Here is an 18928-nt window from a genome sequence, read left to right as displayed (position 1 = left end):
GATTCACTGCAACAAAATTGGATATAAGAGAATTTTGTTGGGAAAATCTGAGACACAGAACTTCACAGAAAAAGCTGTGGACCTTCTAACGTAATTTTTTCACTTACCAGAAGGTACGCCCTCAGCGAATGGTCGTCCACCCATCCCATAACAATATCCGCGTGCTCCTTCCCCCCGTCAGGACTGAACCCCACCGCGACGTATCCCTTCGTCCTGGCCTCGACCCTAAACAGGATCTCCCGGTGCCTCGGCTGCCATCTCAATACCACGTCTCCCTCGTTATCCAAGGCTTCCGAATGGGTCCACTGGTTTGGAACGTCGCGTCGAATCCGTCTGGGTGCTGATCTTTGGTCTAATTTATTTGGTTTTTCACTTATCCTATTTACGCTGTCTACGTGTCTGACGTATTCATCCAGGAGATCATCGGGAATAGCGGAGGCGTTCGCCGCGCTGACGAGCCAAATCAGGAAAAAGTGTCTGATGATGGGAGCCATTTTTCGAGCTGAAACATGATGGCGTAAGTTTTAGTTGTGGGAGATTTACATTTTTATTGGAGAAGATTAAGGTGGGTAATGAGGATCTCGTTACTGTTGTGCCGAGCGAAATTGTTTTGCTCTTCATTGCTATTCATTATTATGGTTGTTAGGAGATGATAATATCGTGAGATTTAATAGGTGTGGGGGGGAATTAGGAATTTCGTGTTGGAGGTTTATTTCGTGGTAGAGATGGGTTTATACTTCCTGAGAGTGAGTTAAGGAAGTGTAGTAATCGGGCGATTTGGCACTTTCATTGTTTGTTGATGATTTATGACCTCTAGAGTACGAAAAAAGTGGTCTCTTCCATCTGTCTGTCTGTCTGTTTTGTGTATTAAACACATAATAATCGAAACTACTGGACTGATTGTTGTCAAATTTTATATGTGTATTAACGTATTACATTTTTTATTCTACGATTTTTCAAGTTTTATTAATTTTCATTTTTTAGATTTTATATCACAATTTTTCATTTCTTTAATTTTGCGATTAGTAATTTTTCAATTCGGTAATTTTTCGATGTTACAATTTTCATTTTTCGAATTTTCAGTTTCTCGTATTTTATTTTTCAATTTTTTGCTTCCCTATTTTTTCAATTTCTTGATTTTATTTTTCAGTTTTTTTTTTCATTTTCATTTTCCCGATTTTATATCACAATTTTTCGTTTTTTCATTTTCTTTATTTTTTAATGTTTTTTTTCGATTTTGTAATTTCTCGTTTATTCAATTTTTCAATCTTTGATTTTTCAGTTCCTCGATTTTCCAATTTTAAAATGTTTCAATTCTGCAATTTTTGAATTTCCATTTATCCGATTTTCCGATTTTTTTAGTTTTCAGTATTTTTTCGTTCTGCATTTTTTTGATTTTTAAGTTTACTAATTTTATAATCTTCCGATTTTTCAATTTTCTTGTTTCTTCAATTTTTCAGATTCTTGGTTTCCAGTTTTTAATTTTTCGAAGTTTTCATTTATTACTTTTCGTTTTTTCATTTTTGATTTTTCAGTTTTACAATTTTGTAATTTTTCCCACTTTTTTTTATTCGAAAAATTGCAAAATCCAAAAAGTAGAAAATCGAAAAATTGGAAATCGAAGAACTGAAAAATTAAAAAGTGAAACATTGTAACACGAAAAATCGAGAGTTAAAAATCGAAAAAATCAATGAATCGAAAAATTGGAAAATATAAAAGCGAATCGAATCCAAAAATTGTAAAACTCAAAAATTGTACAATCGTCAAAATTGTAAAGTCGAAAAACTGCAACATTGGATGGTGTAAAATTAAAAAATTAAATATGGAGAAATCGGAAAATTATAATTCGAAAAATTGAAAAATCCAAAATGAAAAAGTTTTAAAACAAAAAATTGAAAAATGGAAAAATTCGAAAATTTTAAAATTAAAAACGGAAAATAGTTAAAAATTAATTATTATGACATAAATTTAAAATGAAAACTAGAAAAATTGCAACTCGGAAATTGAAGAAATGAAGAAATGAAAAATTGAAAAATCTAAACCAGAAAAAAAAATAAAAATTAAAAAATCTAAAAGCTGAAATATCGAAAAAATGCAAATATATATTAAAAATTTGGAAAATCGAAAAATTGAAAAATTTTAAAATGAAAATTCGATGAGTTTTTTGCACACCGTAAAATTCAAAAAACCAAAAGAATGAAAAAGGGAATAAAATCGAAAAATTTAAGACATGAAAAATTGAAAATTTTAAACTTTGAAAAATTAAAAATTGAAAACTTGTAAAAGGGCAAATCTAAAAATTGAAATCTCAAAAATTTGGAAAATTGAAAAACTGAAAAATTTTAAAATTAAAACCTGCATTTCGTAAAATTCAAAAAATCATAAAAATGAAAAATTGAAAAAACAAAAAATTTTGAAATAGAAACATTGAAAAATCGAATAAATGAAAATTTTTGAAATTCAATCACGGAAAACGGGAAAATTTTAAAAAATTATAATTATTACTACATATTTAATCTGAAAACTAGAAAAATTGCCAATCAAAAATTTAAGGTTGAAAAAGAAAAATTAAAAAATCTAAAGGTTGAAAAATTTCACATTGAAAAAAGAACAATTATAAAATCAGAGCATTGAAAAACTGAATAATTGAAAAAAATAAAGAAAATAAAAACCAGAAACGAAAAATTGCAAATCGAAAAACTGAAAACTCGTGAAACCGTAAAAATTGAAAATCCATTGTTTGAAAAATTGAAAATCTGAAAATTTAAAAATGAAAGCTCAGTTGTATATCGTGAAATTCAAAAAACCAGAAAAATGAAAAATTGCAAATCGAAGAATTGAACAAATTGAAATTGAGAAAACAAAAAATTATAAAATCAAGAGATTAAAAAATCAAAAAATTGAAAAAACAACCAAAAAAAAACACGGAAACGAAACGAAAAATTGAAAAATAAAAAATTCAAAACTGGTGGAACTCAAATTGAAAAATTGCAAAATCTAAAAACTGAGAGATTTAAAAGTTGGAAAATTGGAAAACTGCTGAAAAAATTGAAGAAACGATAAATTATAAAAATCTGAAATTGAAAAGAACACAAAAATTAAAAAATCAAAACATCCAAAAATTGAAAAAGGTGACATTGAAAAAAATATATAATTTATAAGAACATTGACACATTGAAAAAATTAAAAAAAAATAAGGAAAATAAAATATTGAAACGAAAAATTGGAAATCGAGAAATTGAAGACATGGTGGAAAATTGAAAAATTGAAAAATTTAAAACTGAAAACTTGTTAAAGGACAAATCTGAAAATTGAAACATCCAAAATTTGGAAAATCGAAAAACAGAATAATTTTAAAATGAAAACTCCGAGAGTTGCTTGCGTATCGTAAAATTCAAAAAACCATAAAAACGAAAAATTGAAAAATCGCAGAAAATCGAAGAAATGGAAAATGGAAAAATCCAATAAATAAAACAGTTTTACAATCCAATAACTAAAAAAGGAAAACATTTTTGAAATTAAAATTATTACTACATATTTAAAATGAAAACTAGAAAAATTGCAAATCAAAAATTGAAGAAACGAAAAATTGAAAAATTTAAGATTGAAAAAAGAAAAATAAAAAGACCTAAAAGTTGAAAAATAGAAAACTGAAAAACTGCAAATTGAAAATTTTCAAAATCTAAAAACTCAAAGATTCAAAAGTTAGAAAATTGAAAAACTGCTGAAAAATTTGAAGAAACGAAAAATTGAAAAATGCAAGAATCAAAAGAAAACAAAAATTGAAAAATTGGAAAGTTCAAAAAACTTGAAGTTGAAAACCGAAAAACTGCAAATAAAAAAAAATCAAAACATCCAAAAATTGAAAAATTTGACATTGAAAAAAATATATGATATAAGAACATTGAAAAACTGAAAAATTGAAAAAAAAAGAAAACAAAAGAACCGAAACGAAAATTTGCAAACCGAAAAACTGAAAAATTAAAAACTGAAAAGTCGTGAATCGCAAAAATTGAAAATCCAAAATTTGGAAAATCGAAAAACAAAAAATTATAAATTCAAAAGATTGAAAAATCAAATAATTGAAAAAATAAGGAAAGTAAAACATCGGAACAAAAGGAAAAATTGAAAAATTAGAAATTGAAAACTCGAGAAACTCAAATTGAAAAATTGCAAAATCTGAAAACTGAAAGATTCAAAAGTTGGAAAATTGGGAAACTGCTGAACAAATTGAAGAAACAAAAATGTAAAAATTTAAGAATGAAAAAAAATCTAAAAGTTGAAAAAATCGAAAAATTGAAAACTGAAAAACTGCAAATCAAAAAATCAAAACATCCAAATTATTACTACATATTTAAAATGAAAACTAGAAAAATTGCAAATCAAAAATTGGAGAAACAAAAAATTGTAATATAAGATTGAAAAAAGAAAAATTAATAATAATAATAATAATAATAATAGGTTTTATTGTGCCTTAAGAAATGATACATTTCAGCAATGTCAAGACAGTATGTCATATCGACAATAAATATGCACGTGGTACAAAACATACATGTGCATATGGACAGCATAACATTTAGCAAATATAAAAGATAGAAGCAGCACCCACTTCACATTATTTATTAAATACTGATTTAATTGACCTTATATCAGTATCATAAAGTGGAGATTTTAACAGCAATGTTTTAATTTTTATTAGAAACTGGGGCATTGGTAGTGACGCAATATTATCGGGTAGGCAGTTGTAAAACTGAGGGCCATAGTAATTGATGGAGTTTCTACTTTTATTTATTCTCCGAAAGTCAAGGCAAATATCATCACCCTGTCTGGTGTTATAACAATGGTGGTCGCGATTTTTCGTGTAGCTTTCAATGCGCGTTTTCACATTTACTAAACATTGGTATACATAGAGCGATGGAACTGTCAAGATTCCATGTTCTACGTAATATTGCCTCACATCTTCTCTATAGTTCACATTAGATATTATACGAATTGCTTTCCTCTGAAGTTTGAAAATTCTGGGAAGATGTGTTGTATGTCCCCAAGTCGCAAGAGCATACGCAAAATGGCTCTGGAATAGGCTGAAATATACTAATTTTTTAATGTTAAGTGACACTATACTACTGAGTTTACGTAATAGGTAAATTGTTTTTGCAAGTTTCTTGCTTAAGACATCAACATGAGCTTCCCAGCAGAGAGTTGTATCCAACGTTATGCCTAGAAATTTAGTGTGGTTAGGATTGTCTATGCCAATATATCGCATGGAAAATATCATTGTAGATGTTTTGTCTTTGTTCAAATATAGGCCATTGCGATGAAACCAGTTCTGAGCATTTGATTGTGCAGCGGCCAGCTTTCCAGTCACAGTCGCTAATCTACGGTTAGCTGTGCTTAGGGTGGTATCATCAGCATATAATATTAGATTAACATCATCAACTGCTGCTGGTAGATTGTTGATATAAACTATAAACAGTAGGGGTCCCAAAATGGACCCTTGTGGAACGCCATACGTCGTTATTTGGCACTGTGACAAATGAGAATTATATAATGTGGTTTGACAGCGTTTGGATAGATAGTTTGATAAGAGCGTTACAGATGAATTTGCTATACCTATATTTCTTAGTTTTGAGACAAGTAAACTATGATCAACACAATCAAACGCCTTGGAGAGATCACAAAATGTAATACCGACATATTCCTTATTTTCGAAACCGTCGCTGATAAAAGAAACAAGTTCGTTAATTGCCATAGAAGTCGACTTCTTTGCTATAAAGCCAAACTGTGATGTAAATAATATATTGTTATTGACCAGAAAATCAGTTAGTTGTTTGTTCAAAACCTGCTCAAAGATTTTTGATAGTACAGGGATTATCGCAATTGGTCGATAATTATTATAATCATCTACATTACCTTTTTTGTGAACTGGGACAATTTTGGATTTTTTTAGACAATTTGGGAATATACCATATCTTATGCTGTAATTTATCATTTTTGTGAGAGGGCTTATGATTGAGTTTATAACAGATTTTATCATTATAATGTTGAGTTCGTACAAATCTTTACTAGTTTTATTTTTCATTTTGCCTATCAGTTCTCTGAGATAAATGGGAGTAATTTCACTAAAATTAAATTTTACATTAACATGATTTAATGGATTGTCCTTTAGATTCACGTGATTTTTTGGTATCTTTGATTTGAGTAGATTAATGTTATCAATGAAGAATTTATTAAAACCTTCTGCATTGAGATTTTCCGAATATACATTGGAATGATCATGATTTCTGTTAGCATTAATCACTTTCCAAGCAGCTTTGTGTACGTTTACAGAGTTTGTCAAGATCTGATCGCAGTTGTGCATTTTAATTTCATTTATTTTATTGTTAAGAAGTTTTTTATAGTCTTTTAAAGCAGTTTTGAAGAATGCAGTGTTTGGGAAACGAGACTTTAAATTGTGAAATAACTCAACTATGTTTTTTAAGCGTGTTATTTGAGGATTCTTATTTAGCACCACGGTAGTAGAATACTTGCTGCTGTTGAAGGTTCTTAATGGAAATGATTTTATTGCCGCATTTGAAAGAATAGTCACAAACTCATCCCATTTATGTTCTAGGTCTGCTGCCTCTGTAATGTTTATGATATGGTCCCAATTTATTTCTGATATTTGGCTATGGAACAGATTTAGACCCCTTTGCGTAACGGGCCTGTATGTAGTTGTTTTTCCGTTCTGCTGGTACACGCTAATACAGTTCAGCTGAAGGCTGACTGCATCGTGATCAGAAAGTCTAGTGTGACTAATATTTATTTTATATGGTACTTTACTGTTAGTAACAATATTATCCAGGCAGTTCGTTTTTCTGGTATTTTCTGTGATTAAGGTTCTCATGTGAAAGCTATTTATAAGATCCAAAAAGGATTTGACTTTATGGTCAGGATTGTTAAAAAGTATATTAAAGTCCCCAATTAAAAAGGAGCACGTATCGTCTAGTTTTAGTAAGAGTAGGTTTAGTAAGTACAGAAATTCTTCGAAATCGCCATCTGGAGGTCTATAAATGGTGATGATATTTACCCTGTACTCCGTTAGAAAGATGCCGGCAACCTCAGCAACCGTTTGCTTAGATATGGATGCTAAATTTAATTCCGAATACCTTACATTTGGTCTTATTAATATTGCAGCACCACCATACCCTTTTTTGCGACAAAAGCTACTGGCCACCTTATAGTCAAGTAGTGTTAAGATCTCCACCTCGGCTGCCGTTAACCAGTGTTCACTGAAACAAACAATATGAGGTGGGTTGTCTGATAAATGTAGTTCTAAGTCATTAACTTTACGCCGCAGTGACTGTATATTTAGATAAAAAAGGTTTAGCCAGTTGACTCCTAGTGCGGTTTTCCTACTTGTATGGCTGTTGTCTGTTTCGCTCATCAGCCTTTTACCTGGGTTGTCCTCATAGGCGTTATGGGCAGCTAAGTGGATTTTTTCTGTCGGCTTCTTCGGTGAAAATATCGCGTAACATAGCTGCCATTGGGCCATATTTGTGGATTCATTGCATCTTGGAAACGGTGTAGGTCAATTGTTACTTTGAAAGCAGAGTAGAACATAGGATATTTGGTTTCCACTTGTTCACATTGGACTTCCGGGAATTCACCTTTCAGTAGTTCGCAAACTTCAGTCGGTTTTGTATTTGGCGCCAGGCGTGATACAAAAATAAATCCTTTTTTGGGGGCAGCCTTAATAGAAGATTTTGTAACATCTTCTTTATTCCCTATTACTACAGACACTACTTTCTTTTTGGTTATCTTTTTACGTGATACGGTTTCCCACTTTACGCTTGTTGTGTCATCTGGTGCTGATGATTTAATTGTGGGTGATGTATTCTCCGTTTTCGTGGCTTTCTTCTTTTCGTCTTCAGTTGATTTACTCACAGGATGGGCAGTTTTATTTCCTGTGTGGGACGCCACTGGATTGGGTTTCGTTGCAGTGAGTTTATCACCATTTTTTATTGTGGTCTTATCTTTGGGTCGACAACTGACGGTGGAATGAGTTGGTCTTGGCAGTTCACTCACATGCATTGTTGCTTCAAATTCTTGGATTTTTGTCACGACGTAGTTCAGAGTATGTGCTAGCTCATCCTTTAGCTTGCTTAGATTGTTTTCGATAATTTTCTTATCAGAGAGACGGGTTTTTGCTACTATCTCGAGGAGTTGTTCACGCAGTCTTCGATTTTCGTTCTCTAAAGAGGTTACTTTACACTTGAGCTCGTCAATGGTATTAATTCTACCATCATCGTCATCATCACTGCAGTAGATTTCGCCACTCGTATTTAGGTCTTCGTTGTATGTGACCGAGTTGTCCTTGACACTTTTTCTGTCGGGAGTTTCCTCTTCTAAATGTGGGTTTGCGCAACAGCTTTTATTCACCTTGCTTTTCCCATACCCGGAACAACTGTAGTGAGCATATTGACCACAATTTAGGCACATAACTCGTTTCTTAACCGCTGGTTTTTGACAAAACGTGCAGAGCACTTTATTTTGCGTGTCGTGGCTTTCCGCCATCTTGAAAATTAAAAGATCTACAAGTTGAAAAATGGAAAACTGAAAAACTACAAATTGAAAAATTAAAAAATCTAAAAATTGAAAAATTTCACATTGAAAAAAAGAAAAATTATAATATCAGAACATTGAATAACCGAAAAATTGAAAAAATTGAGAGAATAAAAAACCGAAACGAAAAATTGCAAATCGAAAAATCAAAACATCCAAAAATTGAATAATTTGATCGAAAAAAATATATAATTTATAAGAACACTGAAACATTGAAAAAATAAAAAAAATAAGGAAAATACATGGTGGAAAATTGAAAAATGGAAAAATTTAAAACTGTGAACTTGTTAAAGGATAAATCTGAAAATTGAAACATCCAAAATTTGGAAAATCGAAAAACAGAAAAATTTTAAAATGAAAACTCGGAGAGTTGCTTGTGTATCGTAAAATTCAAAAAACCATAAAAAAGACAAATTGAAAGATTAAAATTGAGAAAACATAAAACTACAAAATCGGAACATTGAAAAATCGAATAAATAAAACAGTTTTACAATCCGATAACTGAAAAAGGAAAAAAATTTAGGAATTAAAATTATTACTACATATTTAAACTGAAAAAACGAAAAACTGCAAATCAAAAACTGAAGAAACGAAAAATTGAAAAATTTAAGATTGAAAAAAGAAAAATTAAAAGATCTAAAATTTGAAAAATAGAAAACTGAAAAACTGCAAATTGAAAAATTAAAAAATCTAAAAATTGAAAAATTTCACATTGAAACAAAGAAAAATTATATTATCAGTACATTGAATAACCGAAAATTGGAAAAAATTGAGAGAATAAAAAACCCAAACGAAAAATTACAAATCGAAAAATCGAAACAGCAAAAAGTGAAACACCCAAAATTTGGAAAATCGAAAAATTACAAATTTTAAAAATAAAAATTTGCAAAACAAGTTGAAAAATTGCAAAATTTAAACTATGAAAGCTTAAGAAGTTGGAAAATCGGAATACTACTGTCTAATTTAAACTTCAAAACTCGAAAAATTGCAAATAAAAAAACTGAAGAAACAAAAAATGAAAATTTGAAAAATTGAAGTCAAAAAAGTTGCTTGAGTGATGTATGTAGTGGCAATTTTTTTAAATAATATTTCAAAGAAAGAAATAATCTTCGACCAATTTTTTAAAATTGTCACATTAAATGCTAAAAGTTATATTTATATTTAATTAAATGTAATTTTTGACAAACATGATGCATTAAAACGATCAACGCAAAAATATGCAATTTCCAATTTTGTCACCCATTTTAGCTTCCACTGCGCTTCTTAAATTTCATTTTCTCTCCCTCTAAGTGTCCCTTAATTGACATCGCGCTCATTATTAAGTTCCATAAAAATTCCCCACTTCTAATGAAAGCTCCTCATTGAACATTGAACATTCTAGTCGAAAATACACATCGCCTTCAGAAACATTAATTCAAATTTCAAACTTTACAGACCGTCGACGTATATTTTAAAAACAAACTCATCTTCTCTCAACGTAATACCACTTCTGTAAATGTTTTGCTACGACTCTTCATTATTTGTGTCAATTGATTGATAATCTGGGGTTTTAGGCGTCATTATTGCAATTAGAGACAAATTTAAAGATTAGTGTGTTGGATTTAATTAAAATCAATACAGATTTGTGTCGCTCGCTATATCGCTTTGCAGAAACGTGCGTGCTGCGATTCAATAAATTTGTAGTCGATGTTTTGGAAAAAACAGGAAATTCGCGGGATGCGGATGGAAGTAATTTTACGGTTCATTTTTTTAAAACGTTGTGCTGGCTTGTCACACACAATAAACTTTTTTTTTGTGGAATCAGTTGTTTTTTCGCACTTAAAGCACGTTCCCTGATACCTTTAAAAATTCGTTTCTGCGTTCTTGGCTGAATTGAAATCGCTTATGCGATGGTTTGTAACACGTGGTAAAATTTAACCAGGATATCGATGGAACGTGCAGCTGCAACCCTGGCATACGCTTAAATGCAAATTAATTATGCCTTATCCATAAAGTCTGTGGGGAGCTTGCAGAATACTAACTACCTTTTAAAAGCTCCAGAAATATTAAAAGCTCACCTTTACTGCAGGAATTGTATCAATTTTAATAATTCAAGCTCTGGAAACTGTTTAAAATTTGGCTAAATTCGTTGTTTGTATCGACTGCAACGAGAGGTGGGTAATGCATGTAATTAATTATTTATAAAGAGTTTCCTGCTTTCGAGTAAACAATCAGCAGCATGGAATTTTGTGTTTTTAATAAAAAATGATGAGCTTTAGAGTTATTATCACGGGTTAATAATTTTGTGGCAAATTGGTGGATGTGGTTTTCGCAACTTTTAAAATATTTTTCCAAAAATAACGTAACCAAATAAATTGTTTTATTAAAACCCACATGGAAATGAATATGGGATTAAATTAATTCTCTTTGGGGAAAAGGGTACCCAGATGGCAACAAAAGGACAATTTTTAACGCAACAGAGACATTATATGCGTTATATCTAAATTAAGCTTCCTCCTTCTAGCTAAAGGCAATGGAGTTTGCAGAATTTTAATAATCCTGTTCCTGCATTTTTATTAATTACAAAAAAAAAACAGACTTTCTTATTAAAATTTGCTATATATTTTATTCCGATGAGAGTTTATTTTTAATGCTTTATTTCTGTTATTATTGTTAATTGTAATAATGTTGGATAATGACGGTATTTTTTTTAATGTTAATAACTTGCAATTGATTACATTTTAAATTTAAAGAGTTATTACAAGATTAATAGAGGCAAAGTCAGTCTTATCTTAGCAAGTATTAGCCCCGCCCACCCGTCCCCTATTTTCTCAGAGGGTATATTATTTGCCAATATAAGTCTTATCTTAGTAAGTACTAGCCCCGCCCACCCGCCCTCTATTTTGTTAAAAGGTATGCCATTTACCAAAATGCTAGTATTTGCTAAGATAAGATTGATTTTGGCAAAGGACTAATCCTCTGAGAAAAGAGGGGGTGGGTGGGCGGGGCTAGTTCTTTTATTAAAATAAAACTGATTTTGGCAAATGACATATCCTCTGAGAAAATAGGGAGCTAATCTAAAAAATTTGAATGCAATGATAAATCACAAGTAAAAACTCATCATATTTTGCACAATTTGGGTAGAATTTATTCGGCAAAATTTTGAGATGACGTCATCAACTCTTTGGGGTTGATAAACAGATACATTTTGCTTAAATGTTACTATGCTTACAACAACTTCTAAACGTCTGGAAGATTTTCAAAGTATTCAGTTTTGTAGTTAAATTTTTTTGAGACACCCCGTATCAGCAAATCCAACAAATATGAATCGAATGATAAATCACAAATATAGACTCATTATATTTTGGATATTTTAGACAGGATTTATTCGGATTGAGCTGTCGTCATCAATTTTTTGGTGGGGATAAGTAAATATATTTTGATTAAAAGTTTATTATACTTATCATAACTTTAAAATATTTGCAAGATTTCAAAGCATTCGGTTTAGCAGATTCAAAATTTAATTGCAAAATATTGTTTTATATTTTTGATTTTTTTTTCCAAAAATCTAGATGGTTTGGGTGAAAACTCAGAACGGAGTCGTAAACTACATGAAATCCGGGAATCCGGGATGACAGACAGACTGACAGACGGACGGACAGACGGACAGACAGACGAAAAGCGTGGGATAATAATTTTCCCAAATTTTCCCAAAAATAATATAGCAGGCCTTTCTCTAAACGAGAAAAGTACGGTCTTGTAGACAATTGTCCCCAGATTTCGAATCTGAGGTCACTTTTACTAAATCTCTTCAATGGCCTAGAAAAATGAGAGAATATGATCCAAAAATTTTTCAAAAAAGTATGAAACAAATTCCAATCGAACCAAACAAAAAACGGTAATCTTAGAGAAATATTTGTTAGATTTACGAAGCTAAAGTCATTTTTCCTATGATTTTTCAAAAATTCGAGGAAAAAGGAAAACATTTTCCTAAAATTTTCAAAAAAAAAAGTGTTCAAACTGTTTATCCAAATGACAATAGAATCTCATGTGATTTTTGCTATACTTTTAAAAAGTCGAGAAAAAAAGGAAAACAAAAAAATCTAAAAGAAATTAAAACATACATCATTCAAGTGAAAAAACGAAAAACTTATGAAGAATTTCCATCGTCTAATTACGAATTTGAAACAATGTTCGTCATATTTTTTTAATCAAGCGAAAAAAAAATGAGAAAATAGTTTTCCAAACGTTTCCCTTATTCTTTAGTAAAATCTGGAGTCACTTTTACTAAATATCTTCAAATGGTCTAGAAAAGATGAAAAAATTTATTCCAAAAATTTTTCAAAAAAGTGTTAAAACGTGTTCTATTCGAACAAAAAACAATAATCTTAGAGATAATATTTCCTAGGTTCACGAAGTCTTTTTTGCTATAGTTTTTAAAAAATCTAGAAAAAAGAAAACATTTTCCAAAAATTTTCCCAAATTTTTTTATATATGATATACTCATACAGGCTATATTTAGAGAGTGAAAAGTACTCTCTTGTGGGGAATTCTTCCCAAGTTTTGAATCCAAAATCATTTTTACTAAATCCCTTTAAATGACAGAAAAATGCAAAAATTTGATCCAAAAGTTTTTCAAAAAAAGTGTTAAGACGGGTTGTGTTCATACAAAAAAAAAATGATAAGCTTACAGAAAATATTTTCTAGATTTACGGATCTGAGGTCATTTTTGTTTTGCATTTTCAAAAATCAAGGTAAAAGACTAACATTTTCAAAAAAATTTCCAAAAATAAATGTTCAGACTATTTATTCAAATGAAAACAAGGGGACACTTATAGAAGATTTTTCGAGAATTAGGAATCTGAAATCTGGAGCCAAGTTTACTAAATCTCTTCAAATGGTCTCGAAAAAATGAGAAAATGTGATCCAAAAATTTTTCAAAAAAGTGCTAAAACGGATTCTATTCTAACAAAAAGACGATAATCTTAAACACAACATTTCTAAGAGCTACGAATCAGCTGAAGCCTTTTTTGCTATAGTTTTTCAAAAAATCAAGAAAAAAGCAAAACATTAAAAAAAAAATGCTCCGACTGTCTGAGAGTACGAGTATTCTTCAAAGAACCAAGAAACAATGGAAAACATTTTTTAAAAATTTCGGAAAAAAAAATTACCATCATAAGCGTCATTCAAGTGAAAAAATGCAAACGTATCAAAAATTTCCATTGTCTAATTACGAATTTGAAACAATGTTTGTGCTAGATATTTCTTTAACCAAGCGAAAAATGGAAACATAATTTTCCTGAATTTTCCCAAAAATGATAAGGGAGAAAAGTACTTTCTTGTAGGGAATTCTTCCCAGATTTCGAATATGAAGTCATTTTTATTAAATGTCTTCAAATGAGCTAGAAAAATGAAAAAATCTTTGTTAAAATGGGTTCTGTTCGAACAAAAACAAAAAACAAAAAAAAACGATAAGCTCACAGAAACTATTTTTATAAGATTTACGAATTTGAGGTCATTTTTACTATAATTATTCAAAAATCATAGAAAAAACACACGAGTGGAGGAATATCTTATTTTAGTGTTTTACCATCTCCATGACAGTTCTAATATAGTACGAAATTTGGCAACAATCGGTCCAATAGTTTCGGAGATTACAGGGTAATAAGAGCTTTTCGGAAAAAACACTATACTTTATTAATCCATTTTATATGTAACCAGTTTCAATTTACAAAAACCGATTTCTGAAATCATTATTTTACACTGGAATAGTATACACCACGGCCATATATAACAGGTCTGCGAACTCCGAGTTTAAAATGGTCTTTTTTCGAAGAGATCCCAGAAGGCCACGGGAGCTTAAAGTTCCTAGCGCCGTCTACTGGATACTATGATGAAACTGTCCACAATAATGAATGAAATTTGCGGAAAAATGTCCTTGAATGCAAGTAAGTTGTCATAAATGTCAGCTTTATAGGTTAGGTTTTGTGACATCTTTTTGAAAGATGAGGGGAAATATACGTCAAATGTCATGTCAAACGTCAGTCGATAGCGCAAATAGTACAAGTAACTACCACATGGTGGCGGTCATCTTAAGCTCCCACAACCTACTACGATACCAGTTTTTAAGCGCCCATTTTATGAAAATTTATGAATGGAGTTGAAACACCTTACTTATACCACCGTGGTATACACCAATGTTTTCAAATTAGTCCAGAAATAAAAAGGGAGTATGTACTTCTATCGCTTTCTGTCTTCGAAACAAAGCATCTTTCCAAAAATCATTCAAAGACAAAAAATCTTAGAATAATCCAAGGAATATCCCCTTGAATTTTTGCCGCATGTCTAGTAAACACCCTGTATATATAATGTACAATACAAACTCATTTTTGCAAGTACATTATCGATTCTTACTAAAATAAGGTAAATAAATTCCTTCAATCACTTTTTTTTTTTCTAAAAATAGGAGTACATCATTAAATCACAAATTAAGGAGCATGTGACACTGGATAAATAAATTCTGATTGGGTATTTATTCGAGGTAACTTCAAACAATTTTATTTAGAAATAAATCCAATGCAAAATGTTAAAATATTACACTAGAGTCGAAATACGATGAGAAATACACTGTTTAGTTGATGATGAATGCCGCTGTTGATACGAGCGGCACAGTTTACTATTGGTGTGTTCTTCTCGAAATGTTTCCACTCTAATTTTAATCGATTTATGTTTTTCTTAATTTATCCAAATGGAACTTCCTGAATACCCTAACGCATTCAAGATTATTTTTAAATACATTTTCTTTTTTTAATAACATTAGTTCACAAGATTTTGCGACTATACCATACGACCCATAAAAATTTTTTTAGCAAGGTTGATAATTTAATATTATACAAAAATTTATGTTGGTAACACGTTCCTGTTTAGGTTGACACAAACGGTCAAATAACTGTCATATAAAGTGTCAAACAGCTGTAATACCAACATCATATTCTTTAAAACGAAATTACATGGCCTACTAGATGATTTTCTCGATCATGAATGTGAATCTGTATCCCGAAAAATTCTATCACCTCTGGAAAATATATGTGGCAATCAAATTCCTTCAATTTTCGTGCACATTGTATTAATTAACGTTTTTTTTTTCTACTCAAATGTTTTCTTTTTCAATCAGTGTATTATTTTTGCTGAAAAAACGCCCATCTCTCTATTTCCAATAAAATAAAAAAATGTTCAGTTTTAATGAAATCTAAATGAGGATGCTCGTTGTTTTGGAACTCAAATTAGAGAAAAAAATGATTACCGGGACTGCAGAAAATGGATGATTAACATACAGGTGAGCTATAAACACGCGTTCCTCAATATCTCATTAATTATTAGAAACAGAAGAAAAAGTCAAAGACCAAAGTTATACGGTTCTTTGAACATTACACTCTAAAATTAGTTTTAACTATACAGAGTGTTCTGTTGTTAAGGTGTAAAAAAACAACTGTGTTTTTTTTTTTAATGAAACATCCTATACAGTGTTACATATTTTGATTGGCTTTACAACTAGAGTTTATTTTTGAAATACCGATGCGAGGTTGCCACGCTATTCCAGTTTTCTTGAAATTCTTTAGCAATGGAAGGGTCCACAAAAAAAATCGCAGTAAGGTTATTTCTAACATCTGTGTTGCAATACTTTGCGGAAAAATAAATAAAGCTACGCGCTTTATTGTGGCATAACTGAAATGAAATTTTCATATACAGAACGTTTATATATACATTTTTTAATTACTGCAATTTTTAAATAAGTATATTTCAGTGTTTTCAAATAGAACACCCTATATTTTATGAGTGCATTTTATTCTGTTTCTAGTTCTCTTTTGTTTCTACATTTTGGTTAATTGATGAGAACAAAAAATAAGGAATTAGATACAGGGTGTTCCAGCGTGTACCATAATTTATCCTTTTATAAAATTTTGTAAGATTCACTTTAAAAATAATCCTGTCGCGATTTTTTTTGCAAAACCTTCCATTGTCAAAAAATTTCAAAAAAATTGGAACAGCGGCTAAGAAAGAGGCTAATCTGAATATGTAAAAATATATAGGGTGTATCATTAAAAAAATTTGTATTTGTACATAGTGTAAGTAGTGAAACGGATTATCACGGTTTGTCTTGTTTTTAAAATTGACATTATGAGGTTCCATGGCTTAAAAACACAAAAATAATAATTAACTAGGTAAACTCTCTTACTAAAGCTTTGGTTTTTATATTTTTTTCTAAGAATAAAGTAGCTAGAACCACATTGTCTCTTTCCTGCTGTTGGAGAGCTTTAGTAACATATAGAACAGAAGTTAACCGGAAGCAAATTTTGGTCAGGTTAGAAGTGGTCAAAAATATTGGTGAAATTTCGAAAACTTCAAAGTGAAATTTGAGAAGCAAAACGCGCTTTGATTTTGCAGCGAATATCGAAAGCTCGCTAAAAAGAGAAAAGGCGATCCACCTGTCGATATCAGCACTGTGTTATCTCCTTGGCGTGAGAACCGAATCGCTATCTTAAATAAATACTTAATGTATTTTTTTCCGAAACCTGTTGCCGTGTTTAACGTTGAATTTTCACGATAACATAAAAATTACAGGTGCTAGTCATACGCGGCAGGAATCAACAAGTACCATCCTCGTCACCTGAATGAATCATGAATCGAATTTATCGAAATTAGCATGTTAGCGACCGTTATATCCAGGAAAATGTTGCATGTTTGGGGTACATTAACATTTTAACGCCTTGCCAGAGCAGACAGCGCAAATTAAACAAAATAAACCAAACCGACCGGTAATTATCGCTTAGCTCGCAATATTCGCAACAAAAAAACTAAAATAACATTCTCGTTCTAACAACGCGGAATTAATCCAGCTCGCACAACTTGGTGGCATTTTCCGACACAAAGGCAGTTCTTACTGTGGGAAACTTTTATCCGGACATTCTTTACCTTTTTGTGGTTATTCCATGGCTCCTCTGAAATAATGTAATTATCCAAGTGTCAACACTGACGCGATTAGCTTCGGTCCATTTTAGCACTAAACAAAGAACGACGCCGTCACCGCGGAACCAAAATAAGAAGAGTTGCTTTTCTTAACTACCGAAAATAACGATTGCAACGGAGCACATCCTGTGTTCGAAAAGCGACTATGAATGTGTGCATGTGGTACGATGGTAGTCTGGTTGACTGCCGGTGCCGGTGCCTTGGGCAGACCCTCTTCCTTCCAATCAGGCAACGGCTACCTACCGATGGGTTCTTTGTGCGGGGAACGCGGTTTGCACCACGAGTTTGAGCGGGTTCCGGCAGCGGTCACGCGAAGCAGGCTGCGACCAAAGTGTATTTTTTCCATTGTTTTTTTTTTTTTTTAATTTTCATATCAAGGTGGCTTGGATTTTATGATCACTTGCTGTAGAAATACTAATTGTCTCAGTAATCGTTTCTGTGCAGCTAATTGATTAAAGTTTAGTCACATTACTACAAACACTTCTGGAATTAGTTATTATTATAGCAGAAAATGGCAAATAAATATGTGTGGAATTAGTTGATAAGAATATCAGCACCAATAATCGCTACGTTTGTACACCTACTTTTCAAACTAGTGATAAAATAATGCCTACAATTCATACTTTCTTTATTTATTTATGTGTAGGGTTATTAGATTTATAAAAATTATGCATTTGTAACTTATGCCAAACAAAAACAAACACATTGTAGCAAAACACAAAAATCAGGCTAATAATGATTAATCAGACATAATATTGTACATATTTAATAAAATGTAAGAAGGTTTTTCAAATAGGACAAGTCTACTTATTATTATTACTGCATTTTACTCTGTTTTCTCGGCTGAAATAACTTGGAATATCTTGTTTTTTGGTGTGAAAATTTCGATTTTCCGATTCCGTCTATCTGTTTCTTAACGAATTTTTAGGCAAGTATTCTCGGAACTTTTTTTTATGCAGAGGGTTCTTAATTGAAGATGAGGGGATTCTTCGCTAAGTTGTAGAAGAACAAGAAGCCTAAAGGTTAGGATTTTCCATTAAGTTTAAATTGGGTTGTACTTTTACCTTTTCTCGATCTTTCATGACCCCTAGAAGACGAAGAAATAGGTCTCCCGTCTGTCTGTCCGTCTGTCTGCCTGTCTGCCGTCCCGGATTTTTATTAGACAGATAATCTCCGAAAGTACTTAATTATTTCGTGAAAATTTATAGCGTTGACAGACCAACTTCAATCCTTTCAAAAATTTCCCCAAAATTTAAATATTATCGAGTAAACGAATCACGGAACCCGATAAATTAAAATTGAAGTCGTACTTACCCCGTTT

The 18928-nt window shown here is 31.1% G+C and overlaps 1 protein-coding gene across 2 annotated transcripts in view; it reads right to left on the bottom strand.

The window, feature by feature from the left end:
* LOC135131562 (MOXD1 homolog 1) overlaps window positions 1–17806 on the bottom strand; it is a 66305-nt gene extending 48499 nt beyond the window's left edge. For both annotated transcript variants that reach the window (XM_064059366.1, XM_064059367.1), the window contains exons 1-2: window positions 17554–17806; window positions 108–502 (exon numbers count right to left, since the gene is read on the bottom strand). In XM_064059366.1, coding sequence (XP_063915436.1) covers window positions 108–494 — 387 coding nt within the window. In that variant the 5' untranslated portion in view covers window positions 495–502; window positions 17554–17806. The remainder of the gene's footprint in view (window positions 1–107; window positions 503–17553) is intronic.
* Window positions 17807–18928: the final 1122 nt, after the last annotated feature.

Source organism: Zophobas morio, unplaced genomic scaffold (assembly GCF_036711695.1).
Source record: "Zophobas morio isolate AGI-343-1 ecotype UQ-CSIRO unplaced genomic scaffold, CSIRO_AGI_Zmor_V1 ptg000021l, whole genome shotgun sequence".
Lineage (NCBI taxonomy): Eukaryota > Metazoa > Arthropoda > Insecta > Coleoptera > Tenebrionidae > Zophobas > Zophobas morio.
Note: the sequence above shows the minus strand (reverse complement) of the source record. Positions and strands in the feature narration are given on the sequence as shown.